This window comes from Staurois parvus, unplaced genomic scaffold (assembly GCF_062004578.1).
Source record: "Staurois parvus isolate SC_StPar_1 unplaced genomic scaffold, SC_StPar_1.0 ptg000090l, whole genome shotgun sequence".
In the NCBI taxonomy this organism is placed as follows: domain Eukaryota; kingdom Metazoa; phylum Chordata; class Amphibia; order Anura; family Ranidae; genus Staurois; species Staurois parvus.
This window is the reverse complement of record NW_028317886.1, coordinates 8371020-8390051: the sequence shown is the minus strand read 5'-3', so window position 1 is coordinate 8390051 and position 19032 is coordinate 8371020. Positions and strand designations below refer to the sequence as shown.

At 40.0% G+C, this 19032-nt stretch overlaps 1 protein-coding gene across 8 annotated transcripts in view; it reads left to right on the top strand.

The window, feature by feature from the left end:
- Positions 1-19032, top strand: part of RAPGEF2 (Rap guanine nucleotide exchange factor 2) — a 391597-nt gene that overhangs the window by 156490 nt on the left and 216075 nt on the right. For all 8 annotated transcript variants that reach the window (XM_089670385.1, XM_089670389.1, XM_089670388.1 and 5 more), the window contains exon 3: positions 7734-7790. In XM_089670385.1, coding sequence (XP_089526511.1) covers positions 7734-7790 — 57 coding nt within the window. The remainder of the gene's footprint in view (positions 1-7733; positions 7791-19032) is intronic.

Here is a 19032-nt window from a genome sequence, read left to right as displayed (position 1 = left end):
GTCATAGTTGTAAACAATAATACCAGGTCATTGCCATAAACATCCTGTATAGCAGTACATACAGTGGGGCAAAAAAGTATTTAGTCAGCCACCAATTGTGCAAGTTCTCCCACTTAAAAGATGAGAGCGGCCTGTAATTGGCATCATGGGTAGACCTCAACTATGAGAGACCAAATGAGAAAAAAAATCCAGACAATCACATTGGCTGATTTGGAAAGAATTTATTTGCAAATTATGGTGGAAAATAAGTATGTGGTCACCTACAAACAAGCAAGATTTCTGGCTCTCACAGACCTGTACCTTCTTTGAGGCTCCTCTGTCCTGCACTCATTACCTGTATCAATGGCACCTGTTTGAACTTGTTATCAGTATAAAAGACACCTGTCCACAACCTCAAACAGTCACACTCCAAACTCCACTATGGTGAAGACCAAAGAGCTGTCGAAGGACACCAGAAACAAAATTGTAGACCTGCACCAGGCTGGGAAGACTGAATCTGCAATAGGCAAGCAGCTTGGTGTGAACAAATCAACTGCGGGAGCAATAATTAGAAAATGGAAGACATACAAGACCACTGATAATCTCCCTCGATCTGGGGCTCCACACAAGATCTCACCCCGTGGGGTCAAAATGATCACAAGAACGGTGAGCAAAAATCCCAGGACCACACGGGGGGACCTAGTGAATGACCTGCAGAGAGCTGGGACCAACGTAACAAAGGCTACCATCAGTAACACACTACGCCACCAGGAACTCAGATCCTGCAGTGCCAGATGTGTCCCCCTGCTTAAGCCAGTACATGTCCGGGCCCGTCTGAAGTTTGCTAGAGAGCATTTGGATGATCCAGAAGAGGATTGGGAGATGAAATTAAAATAGAACTGTTTGGTAGAAACACAACTCGTCGTGTTTGGAGGAGAGAGAATGCTGAGTTGCATCCAAAGAACACCATACCTACTGTGAAGCATGGGGGTGGCAACATCATGCTTTGGGGCTGTTTCTCCGCAAAGGGACCAGGAAGACTGATCTATGTACACAACAGAATGAATGGGGCCATGTATCGTGAGATTTTGAGTGCAAACCTTCCATCAGCAAGGGCATTGAGGATGAAACGTGGCTGGGTTCCAACATGACAATGATCCCAAACATACCGCCCGGGCAACGAAGGAGTGGCTTCGTAAGAAGCATTTCAAGGTCCTGGAGTGGCCTAGCCAGTCTCCAGATCTCAACCCCATGGAAAACCTTTGGATGGAGTTGAAAGTCCGTGTTGCCCAGGGACAGCCCCAAAACATCACTGCTCTAGAGGAGATCTGCATGGAGGAATGGGCCAACATACCAGCAACAGTGTGTGCCAACCTTGTGAAGACTTACAGGAAACGTTTGACCTCTGTCATTGCCAACAAAGGATATATAACAAAGTATTGAGATGAACTTTTGATATTGACCAAATACTTATTTTCCACCATAATTTGCAAATAAATTCTCTCCAAATCAGCCAATGTGATTGTCTGGAATTTTTTTCTCATTTTGTCTCTCATAGTTGAGGTCTACCTATGATGCCAATTACAGGCGCCTCTCATCTTTTTAAGTGGGAGAACTTGCACAATTGGTGGCTGACTAAATACCTTTTTGCCCCACTGTGTATGTATATATATATATATATATATATTTTAATAAAATACAAATAATACTTTAATAGACCATCATAAAATATGACGTTAATCAATAGAATAAGATAAAAATTTAAATAATCATAAAAACTGTACATATCCCTGTTATTAGTACAATTTCGCCCTAGTTATTAAAAAATAGGGATAGTAACAGTAATAAATAAAAATAAATTAATAGAATAGACTAAATGTGGTAAAAATACAATAAAATAATTCCGCTATAGCCATAAAATCTATTACCAGAACCATAAGTAAGACTTTCATCTCAGAATATGTAAAATAATACGGAAAAATAAAAGGAATTAACTGTTATCGATAAAACAGTTAATGTCCATATCTATATTGAGCCCATTGGGACGCATAGACTCCATCTGAAAAATCCATTTATTTTCCATCTGAGATACTGCTCTCTTTTTATTGGTACCTCTCCAGTGAGCCTGCACTATATCAATTCCCATGAAAATCAAGGAGGATGGGTCTCTGTTATGATGTAATCTGTAATGCATAGAAAGCGAGTGTTCTTTAAAGCCTGTTTTCACATAATAGACATGTTCCCGCAAACGGTCCCTCAGCCTCCTAGTAGTGCGTCCAATGTATTGTTTTTTGCAAGGGCATTGGAGGAGATAGACAACATGTCTACTATTACATGATATAAAATTATTAATTTTGTAAGTCTTTACAGTAATAGATGTAAAATTCTCGATTCTCTTTTTCCTGTACCGATTACAGGTACATATAGTACATTTATTACATGGAAAGAAACCCACCATGTTACCAAAGAAAGAGACACTGTTGGGTGGATTAGTAATATTCAGGGCTATTCTATTCCTTAAAGGTTCTGCTCTCCTAAAGGGGATTTCTGGCTTTTCAGGCAAAATCTTAGTAAGAACAGGATCGGCCCTCAGAATCTTCCAATTTTGATTAATAATCTTAGTGATGGCTTTATATTGGGTACAAAATGTTGTTACAAAAGGGCAAACCTTTGATTGCGTTATCTGGGGATTGTTGGCCAATAACATCTCTCGATCCATGTTGGCCACTAATTGCATATTGCGTGTAAGATTCGATTCATCGTAACCTCTTTCAATAAATCTGTTTTTAAGGAGGGAGGCCTGTGAAAAGTATGTGTCTAGGGAGGTGCAGTTTCTCCTAATTCTTAAGAATTGGCCTTTTGGTATATTGGAAAGCAAAGTGGATGGTGACAACTGCTTATGGGAATATAGCTGTTGCGGTCTGTTTCCTTAAAGGAAGTAGTCGCAACAGCTCCCTCCTGATTTATTAGTGTCTAGAAAGTTAACACTAACTGTGCTGTATTCGTAGGTTAACTTAATGTTTAAGGAGTTATTGCTTAATGTCCCAAAGAAATTCACTAATACTTGCTCCTCCCCTTTCCAGATGAGCAAGATATCGATATAACGTCTATAGAAATACAATTCAGGCCAATCTCTTGCGTATATGACATCTTCCTCCAACCTGGCCATGAACAAATTGGCCAGGCTGGGAGCAAACTTCGCCCCCATAGCCACTCCCCTGGTTTGCAAATAGAATTTGCCATCGAACCAGAAATAGTTTCTGGTCATGGCGAAATCTAAAAGAGTAAGAATAAAAGTTTTTTTGTCCCTATTGTTTATATGGCACATATGGAATAAATGCTTCCTGTCAAAAGGATATCACACTATTTGGCCTCCTGTTTTTTGGGGCTCCTTGCGAGCTGTCTACATCTACAGAGCAGCTTCTCCCAGTGTGCCAGTGTATACTTGACAGTGAGGGATAGCAGACCGGACCCGCATAAGGATTTCCAGTGTGCTGAGGATATAATCTCTTTATGCGCATTTTGATTGCGTATCTGGTAAGTGCGCAATCTCTCCACGGTGTTTTCACATCACCATATCGTTGGATATTTTCACTGGATTCTGAAGATCATCAGAGATCTCATATGCACCTTTGTTGTGGACTATGTTGGGTTGATGTGTCTAGCACTATTCACTTTAGTGGTCACTTTCTAGTGGCAATTTACTCTTCACATTGTCACCGGACTTAATACCATTTTATTATACATATTTATTTCTGATTTATGACATATTTTGGAACACATGTATTTACTTTCATGTAAGTCATCATGAGATTTTTTAAGATGTTTTAGCGCTGCACTCCTGCTTTTTATGATAGGTGTACATACAAATTTATTATTTATTGAGTCCTGGAGCCCCAAGCCCAACCAAAATGGGCAACAAACCACATTCTCAAGCAAGGGGTGCCCCCACTACTGTTACTGGGGGGAAGCTTGGTGACCTTTGCAGCTGTGTGGTCCTGAGATATTTCAGCTCTCTGGGTTCAAAATATTCTGTGCAGAGGCTGTAAGCTGAGGTTTGGCATTTTACCTTCTCCAGGCTTTATCCTGTTGAACATGTCTACTAAACCTAACAAAATGGCAGCCCTGTTAGCTGCTCTGGATCATTTCCTCTCTGAGGCTCTCTGCTCTGTTCCTGAACTGGAAAGTTTTCATGGTAATTATTCCAACCTGTTCACGATGCCCGTGCCAAATGGCAATGTGTGGCCCATTCTGAACCTGAAACGCTTGAACAAGTACTTGCATGTTCAAATTTGTACAGTCAGTTGTTGCTTCCCCCGCCATGTAAGGGATCTTGTGGACATTAAGGACACTTCATCAGCGTGTCTGTGGTTTTAGTTTGTGGCTCTGAGTTTTAGCCTGGCCAATACACCAAACCACACCACAAGGATACACATAGGTGCTGACCCTGGTGTTGGATCTTTACAAGCCCAGGGAATTCCCATCCTGGGGTATCTTGACAATCCACTCCTGTGGGAGCAGTTAAGGAATGGCCTCATGATGCCACAAATTGTCCAAGACCTGCAGGACTTGGCTGGGTCCTCATTCTCAAGAAGTGCAAACATTTTAGGCAGGTGTGAAGGAAATAAAGTAAAGTAAGTGCTTTCAAAAATATATACTTTAATTGTTTATTTTTATCAATTTACAAAATGCGAAGTGAGCGAACAGAAGAAAAATCTAAATCAAATCAATGTTTTGTGTGACTATCAGCATCAATTCTTACACTTGCACACTTGGTACACTTGTGCAAAGTCAGGGATTTTGAAGGAGTACAGTAAAGTGTATTAATCCTTAATCAATTATACTATACAGGTACTAATGAACATCAATTTCATATGTATGTTGAAACAGTCATTAACTAAAACATCTGTGTAGGAGGCTTAAAACTGGGCGCGGAACAGCCAAACTCTGCTACTACGGTTTCTTGTCACAGGTCATACACCATGGCAAGACTTAGCACAGCGACAAGACTCAAGGTATTTATGCTGCATCAACAAAGTCTCTCCCAGGCAAATAGAATACAAAAGCAGACAATGTTGAAGACTTTAGACACACTGGTCGGCCAAGGAAACTTAATGCAGCAAATGAAAGACACAGCATGTTTACTTCCCTTTGACATCGGAAGATGTCCAGCAGTGCCATCAGCACAGAACTGTCGGAAAGCAGCGGTACTCAAGTATACCCATCTACTGTCTGGAGAAGTCTGGCCAGAAGTGGTCTTCGTCAAATAATTATGGCCAAAAAGCCATACCACAGAAGATCAATGGTTACTTCTCTAAGATGTTTGGAACAACCTACCTGCAAAACTACCTGAAAAACTGTGTGCAAGTACAACTAGAAGAATTAAAGAATTGATGCTCTTTTGAAGGCAAAGTGTGGTCACACCGAATACTGATTTTTGATTTGGATTTCTCTTCTGTTCATTTACTTTCCATTTTGTTAATTGATAAAAATGAACTAACACTTCTATTTCTGGAAGCATTCTCAGTGTACAGCATTATTTCACATTTGCCTAAAACTTTTGCATAGTACTGTATATACGTATGTCAGCACTATATAAATACCTAGAATAAATGTATACATTCCTAAATGCATACTGCCATAAACTGCTGAGTACCACTTGGTACAGCATCTAGCTGCAATGTACGTGGGGTGTTCATGTCAAACCGGGACTTTTATATGATAAAACCAATTTCAAGGAGTGGAAACCGCATTTATTTTTCAACATACTCCCCTGCTACATTTATACACTTATCCCAGCGTTTAACAAATGACTGGAAAGCTTTGGGATAGAAAGATTTGTCAGTATGTCTTTAACCATTCTAGGACAGCCTGATTCACTTAAGTGCAGAAATGCTGACCTTCAAGGAACTCTTAGGGGTCTAAACAGGTAGAAATCACTCGGAGAGAGGTCTGGGCTCTAAGGGGAGTGTGGAAATGCCTCCCAGCTGAGTTGCTGTAATGTGTATGTAGTGCGGTGAGTCGTATGAGCTTGTGCATTGTGCTGGAGAAACAGGATGCCCTCAGTGATCAAAACAGGCCGTTTTTCCGCAGATGCGTATGCACATGACTCAGAACACAACAATAATATTCACTGTTGATAGTGGCACCACGGGGCAGGAAATCCACATAAATAACTCCACGTTTGTGCCAGAAAACACTTGCCATCACTTCACCTGCAGACGCAATCGTTCAAAATTTTTTTGGTGGTGGTGAGTCCGCATACTTCCACCACTTTGATGCTCCTTTTAATTCCAGAGTGAAATGATATGCCCAGGTTTGCTCACATGTAACAATGCGATCCAGAAAATCCTTGCCTTCTCTGAAAAAACATTCCTTCAACCCATTGCAGACTTCAACTCTTCTGTGCCGATCCAAAGAAAAAAGCTGTCTTGGTACCCAGTATGCGCTAACTTTTCGAAAATGCAAATGTTCGTGAATGATTGTGTTCACCATTCCCCCAGAAAGATTTGTCTCTTGTGCAATTTCACAACAGGGTATACGTTGATTATCTAGGATCAAGTGTTCCATACGCTAAACGTTCACAGGAATGACTGTTCACTATGCTGTGATCTGGGAACCACCATAACCGGGATTGTCACTGATGGATGTACAGCCATCTTTGAAACGTTTACACCATTCAAATGTCTTACTGCGACTGGGCATCTCATCACCGTACTGTGCTTGAAGTCTTCTGTAGATACATGCTGTTCCATGCGCGCATTAACACTGTTGTCTGGCATGTTGATTAACAGTCTCTGGACTGGCCCGTGACATGTGCACGCCTATTAGTAATAGGACACACTTACCACTTACTACTGTGTGTAGTACCTCCACGCTAGCATCCCTTTTTATACCTGTAAAATTAAAAATCCCTTCGTATTTTAGCCTGATTTTGACAGACTACTGGCAGGTATTTAAAAAAAAAAATTCTCTGTAAATTTGAGAAAGAGGGGAAAAGTATTATTGTAGAAATCATTGAACAGGGGGAAGGTCTTTAAGCTGACTGTAGTCATATTAGCATGATTGCATATTCAGTGTTCTGCTAAAGTAGGAGTCTCCAAACTTTTCAAACAAAGGGCCAGTTTACTGTCCTTCAGACTTTAGGGGGGCCGGTTTGTTGCCAGTGGGGTAGAAAATTTTCCTGGGACTAGCATCAGTGAGAATAAACATGACCTCAAGGTTGGCAAGCAGGAGGAGGAGTAGTGTGGAAGAAACATGCTCCATTGATGGTGTCAGTGGAATGAATTAGTCAGAGGAAAAGTGCTCCATCACTAGTATTAATTGGAGGAATAATACCCCACCATTGAAATTAGTAGGAAGCATAATGCCCCATCATGACAGTGGCAGGAATTATGCCCTACTGTTGGTGTCAGTGGGAGGAATAGTTCCTTATATTATTGGGCTGAAAAGTGCCCCAAGGGCTGGATATAAGCTAGCAAAGGACTGCAGTTTGGAGACTACTGTGCTAAAGTATCAACAATGAATCCAAACCTTTCAATTGTATTAACTGTTAGCATGTGCTACATTACAAACCATATAAAAATGTACTAATGTATGGTTTATTGTGACCTTATCCATACCAAAAAAGTGGTGGGTGTATAGTGTACACACAAGGATTATGCCATAGATACTGTTGTGTCACACACCCTTTTTTTTTTTTTTTTTTTTTTTTACAGATAATTTAGATTTTAACTTGTTTCTCTCTATTGCAGACTGATGTGTGAAACTGTCCGTTATGAAAGACATGAAGCTAATGAAGTGTTATACTAGTAAGTGTGTTTTTTTCATTTACCTTTTTTTTTGGAGATTTTTCTTTTTTCCTTGTAACACTAAAGGTTTGTACAGCTTTCTACTCACAGAACAGATTTTAAACACGGTGTACTAGTGGACAATGGACATTTAGTTTGGCATTCTTGGCTTAGGTGAACAAAGCATGCCGCCTTTCTGTAGTATGTAGAGATTTGTTTAATTATAGCAGCTTACGTCATCCAGTGGAGTGTTTCCAGCCTTCGCTAGATTCCAGCTTCCAGAATTCTTGTCTGTCATTTGTGATCTTGAATGCTGTTGCTTTGGAAATGCAGCAAGCTATCTGTAGCTTGCCCATTCTGACCTGGGTTTATAATTGCATATGCAGTGTCCAGTATTGTGTTTTGTCACTCATATACTCAATAGCTTCTAGTACAAGTGCATTCATATCTACAGATATGCAAACCAAATCTGAGCCAAATTTTATTCACTTTCATCTGAATATCCACTTCCCTTACCGATGCAAGCAGTGCAAGGATGAAGGAGCCACAATTGCTTGTGCCTCTCGATTACTTAATGGCATCAACTTGGCTTTGCTTTGGATTTATTATTATTACACAGGATTTATATAGCACCAACAGTTTGCTCAGCGCTTTACAATATAAACTTGATTATCTCAACACCTTTGTGCACAGTGTTCACATTCTAATAGGTAGATTGTTTTACCTGGAAAAAAAATGCCCTGCAGTTTAGGGTTAGTACATTTTCTCCCACATTATTGTTAAAGGGAACTTGAGATGCATGACCTCTTTCTAAAAATGCTACCTGCCTGACGGTCTCTGACTTCTAAACTTGGCTGAAACAGGCACACAGCTGCTGTGGGACTTGGAATACTCCTGACCTGTTTAGCTGCTTAAAGACTCCTACAGCATGTGTCCTAAAGGATCAGCTTGATCAACTACAACTAGCAGTTTCAGAAGGGAAGATCAGCAGTGACTGACCCATATCAAAGTTAGCGATAGGCTTACAAAATGTTATTTCCCATATATTCTGTCATACAGGCTTTCTTTAAAGAGTATGTAAACCCGGCATTTCATATTCCTGACATGGGCCTGCTCTACCATTTACTTGTATGAAAAAGTATCCTGTTCAGTATGTATTGCTTTTTTTTGTGTGAAATCCTTGGTGTTCCTGCCAGTCCCTCTGCTTTCCAATTAAAAACTGACCACACTAAGCAGGAGAAAACACCATGGTCAGTTCCGTAGCTATGCTGGGAACTCGCCCTGCTCTCCTCCAATGAACATAATTGTCCTGACATGCACCCCCCCCCACCCACAACAACCTTTTACTGGGAAGTTCTGTGTTCTGCTGTTTCTCCTCCCCCAGATCTTATGCAGATGAGAACAGAGGGTGTGACCAGGGCCGGTGCTACTACTAGGCGAACTAAGCAGCCACCTAAGGTGCAGCCACAGCCGATGACTTAGGGTGGTGCTGGGAAGGGCATAGCCCCCCCCCCCCCTAGATTTCAATTGCGCCCGCCCAGGTCGGCAGCTGAGTGCCTTCCCCCATCACCACACTCACATCTGCAACGATGGGAGCCCGGCGTAGAGCAGTGAAGTCTGCTCCATAAAGCAGATTACACAGGTCACTCTTACATCCGCATGTTCAGTGTTTGATTCATTCCCTGAATCAACTCCCTGCTGCCGAGAGATGAGCAGCCAGTGGAGGAGATAGGGTTGGGGTAATCAAACTGTGTACAGCCATATCCAAGTGTGATCCTGTGTCATGTGCTGTATGAAGGATTGTTTCACTGAAAAGAGTGAGAATACAGCACAACCCACACCTTTACCTGGTTTCCTGCCTGTAAATTCAGGGGGTGGAGGGGTAACAATCATTTGTGCTGAGACCAGAGGTTTGTGCAGGAGGGTATGGGGGCTATCTATGCTGGAAAGGGTAATGGGGATGATTGTGGGGGTGGGGTGGGGGATTAGTGCTAGAAGGGGAGAAGGAATGGGGGTATATGTGCTAAGAATAGGAGGGAGGTTTGCGGGGGAGGGGGGTTGTGCTAAGGCGGGTATTTAGGTAAGGTGGGAGAATTTTATGATGGGAAATGTAATTTGGAGGGGGTTTTAGCTAGAGGAGGGATTTGGGGGAATTTGTCCTAGGTAATGGGATTGAAGGAAGAGAATTGGTGCTGGAAGGGGGGGGGGGGCGGGTATTTGTGCTAGGAGGGGGAATTGGGGAATTCATGCTAGGAGAGGGGATTGGGGCAATTTGTGTTTGGAGGGGGGTTGGGGGGGGGGGGAATAAGTACTAGGATCGGGGGGGGGGGGGATTTGTATGAGGATATGTACTAGGAGGGGGGATTGGGGGGGGGGGGGGGAATTTGTACTAGAAAGGGGGATTGGAGGGAAATTTTTGCTAGGAGAGGGGATTGGAGTGGGGAGTTGTGTTAGGAGGGAGGATTGGGGGGGACAAATTTGTGCTGGGGGGGTTGTGCTAGGAGGGGAGATTTTGTGCTAGGAGAGGAGATTAAGGGGAAATTTGAATTTGTGCTAGGAGAGGGGATGGGGGGATTGGGAGGGATTTGTGTTAGGAGGGGGATGGGGGGGATGTTCTAGGAGGGAGGATTGGGAAAGGTTTTGGTTTTTAATGGAATAAAAATAGGACTTTGATCCATTCCAAAAAAAGGGATATAAACGGATGATCTGTTTACATCCATTTTTCCATAGAGATGCATTTATGTCCGTTTCTCATCCATCAAGAGATGGATGAAAAATGGACAAATGGAACGCCTCTGTGAAAAACTGATGAAAAATGTATTTGAAAAAATGTGACTAAACTAATGAAACAACAGAACGCCTGTGTGAAAGGCCCAAAGTTGTTGAAGACACCAGAGAATGACAGTGAATTGTTTGCTTTATTGGGAATAGTGTTTATTTTAGGTAACTTTGCCAATCTTTAAATGGAGGAGGTGCACTGTTTGTACGTTGTACATTGTGTCCCTGTCATTACAAGATATTTATTAATTGTGTTTGTCCTAATGGTTTATTTTGGATAAATCAGTGGACGTTTGTTCTAACATGTCACTAATGTACCTAGCATGCCTGTGCACGTGACCATCCTTTTGTCATGTCTCCTTGATAATTATTTTTTATCCTCCCTCACTATGCTTAGAGCTCAGATAGTCTCCAGAGGAAAAAAAAAAAGGTGACAAATGTTTTATTTAGAACATGCATTGTGTGAAATCAGCTGCCAGGTGCATTTGAGACAGTGCCTGTGGTGCTGAACAGTGTTTTCAAAGGGAATCTATATAAAATATTTTGTACTGTAGTTTCTTGTCATATGTGAAAATAACCAATTTAATATTGCGTTTTAAGTTATTTTATCTTCAGAAAAGGTCATTTCTGTACATAGCATGTTTGGTTACATACATTTTGAATGTACACTGTTTAGAGATCCAGTGATTTAGAAGTCTCAGCATGTAGTTAAAGATATGTGATGTCCCAGGTAGAATATGAGCGCCACCCACTTTAGCTGATACTCTAAAGTTTCACTGATCATTTAACTAAATTCCAAAAAATAAGTGCTATAAAATATCACTAAATGTATTGTACTTGTGTATGCTGCAATAGATTAGGAGCCTGTCTCTATTCAGAGAACAACAATCCACAGCATACTAAAAGCTCTGAAAGCCACTGGACTGCCTTAACCCCTGTTTTTTTCCTGAAGTTAAAATCCATTTTATTATTCCTTCTGTAATCCAATATGTGAAAACAAATGGCATTCTAGCATGGCTATATAGTTCTAGAGGTGGTAGACAAAGTGCTGCTTGATAGGAGCCAGAATTAGTGCATTTTACCAAAAGGTCTTTCCCTTACAGATTACATTGTTACCTGGGAAAGTAGCTTCAGTGTTTTAGGTATGAATTTATGTATATATTGCACCCTTACTGACTATCACTATTGCTAGTAGTAGCAGTAGAGCAAGTATGAAAATCTACTTTAATAATGTTTTAGGGGTGGATGTTGGTGATCTGAATCGCCCTGTGGCTTTTTATCTTTCAGAGCCTATAGTTGTGGGATCCTCTTAGCTCAACTTCTCTCGCTATGAATTCTTACTCTGCTCATTTTCCTTTCTCATTCCTCTTAATGTAAAATCAATTTATCAAGGAGAGTGGGACCTCCTTGTAATGGTCACAGCAGCTGTGCTATACTGGGGTGGAATCTTGACTCCAAAATACCTGTATAATATTAAAAGCCATTGCCTGTTACAGTGCTGCAGAATGCACCCAAAACTGATATTTTAGTTTTCAGTGGGGTGACCCTTTTTGAGTATTGTGAAAAGTTCAGTTTTGGCAGCATTCTTTGCAGATCATTCAGTTTATACATTTTAGTATAAACTGATGTATGGCTTTCCTAAGAAAAGCAGAGCACTTTCAGGCATGCAAGTATTATTTTATTAGTGAAATTGGTAATTGTAATTGGTATGTAATAACATCTTTCTGCAGTTTTCCCTGATTTCTGGCAGAATTCATCCTCTGTGCCTTTTTTCTTTCGTCTTTTAATATGACATAATGTCTCCAACCCCATTTGATGACTAAATATATAATTAAGGAAAGTATGTCCCAGAGTGTGTGGTGAAGCCAGTAGTCCTAATTTGTGTCATGGTTTGGCAATAAGCAGTGCAAGACTGTATCCAGTTATACTCCCAACAGACTACTCAGTTCACTCTCTTTAACAACCTTCTCGAAATGGAAGCAGACATTTCACAGGTCCTTCTAACCCTAATGAAAATGGAGGTTCCTGAAACGCATCTGCTCATTGGATTATATCATTTGTTAGGGCACTTTGTTACTGTCAGGGATGATAGGAATATCCATACACTAATGAGGCCTAGGGTTAGATCACCGGAGCCACCCAATGTGTGCATGTTTTTCCACTAGCAGTAGTGCACGAACTTGGCATGATTTTTATAACTAGTTCCTTACTGTGCCCATCAGTGATTTTTCTAATTTTGTAAGACCAGTGAGGGACTTTGAAGTCTCATTTCTGTTCTCAGATACATTGTTAAAAAGAAGGTGTTTACAAGTGAATATGTAACCATGTAGACTTTGGAGCAGCAGGGGTATGTTGGTACCAACCTGCATGAAGCAGTGTGTTTTCCTCACCTCATACACCTAGAGATGGTGGAAGTAATAAGGCGCAGTAAGTGTTAAAAAAAAAAAAATGTTTCTTGGTAACGGAGGATTTTTTTTGAATAGGGCAAGGGTAGGCAACCTTTGAGAGGTGGAGACCTACCTGTACTACATGAAAGAGATCAAAGATCACCGAGGTTCTGTGTATTTGTTTTTAAAAGAAATTATCTAGCAAATCCTAAATAAGAAAAAATATGATAAAACAAATGTCACTTTAAAAATATAAACTTAGTCTACATTAACAATGGACAATGTCCGTCAGTAGGGCAGTGGACGGCGTTTGGATGCTGTCTGAATGAACACAGAAAGTGATCAGACCAGGGCAGCACACAGAGTGGCTCGGGCAGTAGAAGGAAGGGGAACCTGGACAGGAGGAGTGGCAGAGGAGGCATTTACTGGAACCTATATTTACTTACTGCAGTAGCTGTAGGCTGGCAGGAGGAAGATTAGGAGAGGTCAGCTGCTGCAGAAAGAAAATACAGGTGATTGGTTCCAGTTAATGCTGCCCCCACTCCTGTCTAGATTCTGGGGGTCAGAAAGGAAGGGACGCAATTAGGGAGGGGGGAGGATGGTGGGCTGGGGGGGTGCCGACCCCCAGAATAGGGGTTAGTGGTGGTGGTAAAAGAAAATATAATATATACATACATACATAGAAAATCCTTAGTAGTTTAACATCCCTCTCTAGACTTTTGCTTGGTAATACCACTATCGCTGAAGAGAAGTCTAGTGAGAGGGGCGTTAATCTATAGTAATCTTTTCTCATCTCTTCTAATATTGATAGTAGGGTAATCCGACTTGATGAGAGTACCCTATCACCAACACTGGAGAGCCATTCTTATAGTAGTGTAACCTTCTCTTACCAGTCTGCTCTTGGTGTTACTGGTAGAGTATTTTATAATAGTGTCATTTCTCTCTCACTAGATTGTGCTCTGCAGTGTTGGTGGTGAGGAATCTTTAGTAGTGTAAACCCTCTCCCACCAAACTGTGTTTCCTGCTGTTAGTGGTAGAGCAATATACAGGAGTATAACCCCTCTCTAACTAGACTTTGCTCTTTAGTGTTAGTGGTTGATCAATAGTGGTTGGTTAACCAATAATAGTGTATCTGCTCTCACCAGACTTTGCTCTCTGGTGTTAGTGGTAGAATAAAATATATAGTAATACCTATTTATTTTGCATTGAGTTTAATGTTTAACTGCAATTAGAAGATGCCTCTAAGGTTAGTGAATGCTTCCATACCCTAACTGAGTATGGGAAGTATTTAATGGCATATGGCAATCTAAGTCATAACTAATTTTCATTCAGACAGCATTGTTCTTTCTGTTGTTTTTCATGATGTTACTGTAGCTTGAATAAGCTCCCGAGGCACATAATTTAATTTCTATAATTCATTTTGTTTTTTTTAACATTTTGCAATTTGCAAGAGTATGGATGGTAGTCCTGACGGATGCCAGCCTGCTTGGTTAAGGAGGTGTCTTGGGTTCAAGAGCAGCACTAGATTGCTGTGGCCTATGCCCCCTCACGCCATTTTTTTTTTTTTTTTTATTTACTTAATTTTGGTGTGGGAGTTCCCCTCAAAATTCATACCAGACCCGAAGGGCTTGGTATGGATGGGAGGGGAGACCCTCCCATCCATTTTTTTAATTGTCGGCAATACTTTCTTTTACATTCATCTGTCAGTGGGGAACCCTGCTGACACCTGAAACATTAACACATGGTTGTCACTACTAAAATACCGCATGACTTGATAAAATAACTCATGCGGTTTTTTAGTAGCGTTTACTTTTTTCTGACCTCCGGAATGGATTAATTAGTTTTCAATGCATTCCTATGGGAAACAGTGTTTCAGTTTACGAATTTTTCGCTAACCAAAAAGTCCACCAGAACAAAATAAATTCGTAATATATTCACTTCTGTGAGACACTGTGTGTGTGTGTGTGTGTGTATATATATATATATATATATATATATATATATATATATATATATATATGTATGTATATATGTATGTATGTATATATATATATGTGTGTGTATATATATATATATATATATATATATATATATAGTTAGGTCACATATATATAGTTGGCCACTCCTAATGTTGCTGCTATCTCTCTGATGGATTTGTTTTTGAAGCCTTACAATGGCCTGTTTCACTTGCATGGACAGCTCCTTTGAACACAGGATGTAGGTTTACAGCAATAGATTACAAATGCAAATATCACACTCCAGACATTTTACCTGCTTAATTGATGAAGAAATAATGAAGGATTAGCCCACACCTGGCCATGAAACAGCTTTTGGTTCAATTATCCAATTACTTTTGGTCCCTTGAAAAAGGGGGATGGCTACTCTTAAGAGCTGTAATTCCTAAACCCTTCCTCCAATTTTGATGTACAAAAGCATCAGAAAGGAGGAAACCCAGTCTTTGGTAATGTCCATGGGTTCCAGACTTCAGGCAGTCGTTGCTAGTAAAGGATTCTCAACAAAATATTCAAAATGAACATTTTATTTATGATTATATTCAATTGTCCATTTTCTGTTGGTCCCTTGGATGGCTACTCTTAAGAGCCGTAATTCCTAAATCCTTCCTCCAATTTGGACGTGCGTACCTACAAATTAAACCTGAGGGTGTGCACCTTCAGCCCATATCAATTATATAACTATAGCTTGAATATGTTTTGGTAAATACTTGAAAAAACTAAAATTGTGCCTGTGTCCAAATATATATGGACCTAACTGTAAATCTCCAAAAAAACCATGTCACTAGGCAGGGATCTACAAGGCTTACCCAGGGTTAGGAATTGGACCAGTACGCCCCGGGCTGGCATCCAGAGAGCCATATCCTACCCCCTGTGGGTATGGGAGACCCACAGACAGATCAGACACTCAATAAAAGCTATAACTAATGGAAAAATCTAGTTCCAGTAAATGGTTGCCATTATGAAACGAAGGTAATAGTCCCAGTATATTCAAAAGAAACCTACAAAAAGGATCTGGTATCAATGTTTATATGTGGACCACATTTTGGCGGGACATGAAACATTCAAGGCTCTCCCAAGCTGAAAGCCCATTATGGTAAATAGAAGTCCAGGTGCGATACAGCAATCCAATATGGGTCCTTTAAAAGCCTGTACCAAAAAGGCAAGGCACATACTGGTAAATCTTACCTATTATCAAGTATTATGTCCCACAGTCTGTAATGCTCATGTAAACCAAAAAGATATATCAGTATTCTTGCAAGAGACAGTGGGCCAACATACTACTAATGAGCATCAAGTATCTAAGAACATTTATCACCACATATCACATGCTATAGAATGGCTATGATATTTCTTAATTTCAAAACGTGCAGCCTAGTCCTATAAAGAGCAAAAAAACAGACCACTGAACACAGGGGGCACACTTAGGCTTACACAGAAATATTGAGCCAATATAGTATATGTATATCAAGATTAAGTATGTAAAGGTATATCGTGTAAATACAATCTATCAGCCAGAGAACCAAGGCACCAAGTTAAATAGCACAATATGTACAAACCAGAGCATATGTCCCCCCAGAGCATCGGTCCATCATCAAACAACCCAACAAATCATGTGCCTGTCTTATGTGCGTCTTTAACCCAGAGCTATCAGCTGGCTCATTGAGCCCAGCTGTGGCAGTGCCAGGTCCAGACCTTTAGCAGTCACATGTACCCAAAACTAGAATGAAAATGAATAATTGGATGTCTGTCTGGATTTTTCAGGATGGTGGACTGCCCTTGTAACCATAAAGTTCATGACTAGTTGCTTATGCCTAGTGAAAACTCATTAAATCAGTCTAGTTTCTTCACAGATGCCATTACATGGGTGATAAGTGATAACACTCATGACCATTTGGTTTTAAAAATCTCTTTAGTTGGTTATGTTACCATCACTAAATATGAGTGAACTTCCTGTGAAATTTCTTGTGACATCAGCATGTTGCCACTAAATGTCTGATGCATCAGAAGGTGGTGTAAGCAGTGTGTCTGCAGAGCTTCCTCCATGACTCAGTAGTTTTAATGTCATCACTTTAATTAATTTATCATTTAATTGATAAGATGATTAAAGCAGCTCCCATGCTAGCCTTTTAGTACAAATAAATGGAAATCACACATTACAGGTATTGGTGGTACAATCTAAAAACAAAAAAAAAAATTTGAAAAACAAAGCTGGCATTATGCTGTCACAGAGGACAGGGTGGTTTTATGATTTATGTAATGTTAACCCTTTTGCTGCCAGGCCCTGTGCTGCACTTTTAAACTCAGCTGGCCGGACCATTTTCGCATTTTTTCCATTGTGTTTTTATTTTTCCCTTATAGCTTTCAGAGTTTGTAAAAGACCCCCCAAACCATATATTTTCTGAAAGCACATGACTGGTAGAATAAAAAGAAGGCACTGCTGATTTTTAAAGTGATATTTGTTTTAAAATCAATATTTTCACTGAAAATCAGTACATAAAAGCTAAGCAAATTTTACATTTCAGCTAAATATAAAAGTTTAACCTGAATTAAGTTAATACATAACAAATATTTGTACATTTTTAATTGCGCCTTTTTGTGAAATGGTAAAAATCGGACATACACAAAGATGTAGATATCCAAATTTTTCTAAAAATCTGGAGGTTTTCATTTTTCATTTACAGCTTTCAGAGTTTGTGAAAGACCCCCCCCCCCCCAAACCATATATTTTCTGAAAGCATAGGACCAGAAGAATAAAAGGAAGGGGCACTGATTTTTTTTTTTTAGGTCCTGTGATATTTGCGCGAATGTTTGTCAAATCATTATTTTCGCTACAAATACACTGCAATCATTATTAGTGGATACATACATGGCAAATTTTATAAAATTCCTGTTAAATTCCTACTAAATATAAAAGTTAAAACTGTATTGAGTTAACAAATAACACATTTGTAAATTTTAAGGTATGCAAAAAAAAACAAAACAAAAACAATTTACTCTAAAAATTTGGAGGTTATCATTCTTCACATGCAACTTTCAGAATTTGTAAAAGATCCCCCAAACTAATTTTTTTCTGAAAGCAGATGACCTATGGAATAAAAAAAAGTGCTATTGATTTTTTTTAGGCCCCGCAAGAATTGCGCAAATGTTCATCAAATCGCTATTTTCACTTAAAATACACTAGATGCAAAGATCATTATTAGTGGTATCCATGCCAAAATTTACAAAATTCTGGCTAAATTCCTACTAAACATAAAAGCTAAAACTGTATTGAGTTAATAAATAACAAATATTTGCAAATTTTGAATTGCGCCTTTTTGTGAAATGATCTAAACGGAATGTGTACAAAACTGCAATTAAAAACAATTGAGTCTCAAAATCTGGAGGTTGCCATTTTTTCACTTACAGCTTTCAAAATTTGAAAGGACTCCCCAAATCATACATTTTCTGAAAGCACATGACCTGTAGAATAATAAAAAGTGCTACTGATTTTCTTAGGCCCTCAGTAGTTATGCAAATGTTCATCAAATTGCATTTTTCACTAAATATGCAAAATCATTATTAGTGCACACAAACACAACCTACATTTTATAAATTCCTGCTAAATTGCTTCTAATGCCTTGTTAACAAGGCGTATTAAAATGTATGACTGTGGAGGTCAGTGTTTACCCGCATGGAGATGCCCAGGTGTTCGGTGCATCTCTGTGCAGGCTGGTCCGATTCATCTCAGTTGGGATGCAGTGGCTGCATGGGCATAGACGCTGTTCCCAAATTGACATCTGTGTGGGTACCCGACCCCAAATGCAGACAGTGTGAGCTCAGGGACATGCTCCCGGACCCACATGGATGTCAAATTGAGAGCAACGGCTGTGTTCGTACAGTTGCTACATCCCAAATTACATCAGTGGGACTGCCTGCCCAGGGATGCACGAAACACCTGTGGCATCCCTGTGCGGGTAAACACAGCCTTGCAGGGTATAAGCTGTGTATGCCCTGTGTGACCGAGGCCTTTCTATGTTTTGGTTTTTTTTTGGTTGGTTGAGTTGGTTTGGGCCAGTTAAGTGGATTGCTTTAAAAAAGACCCGG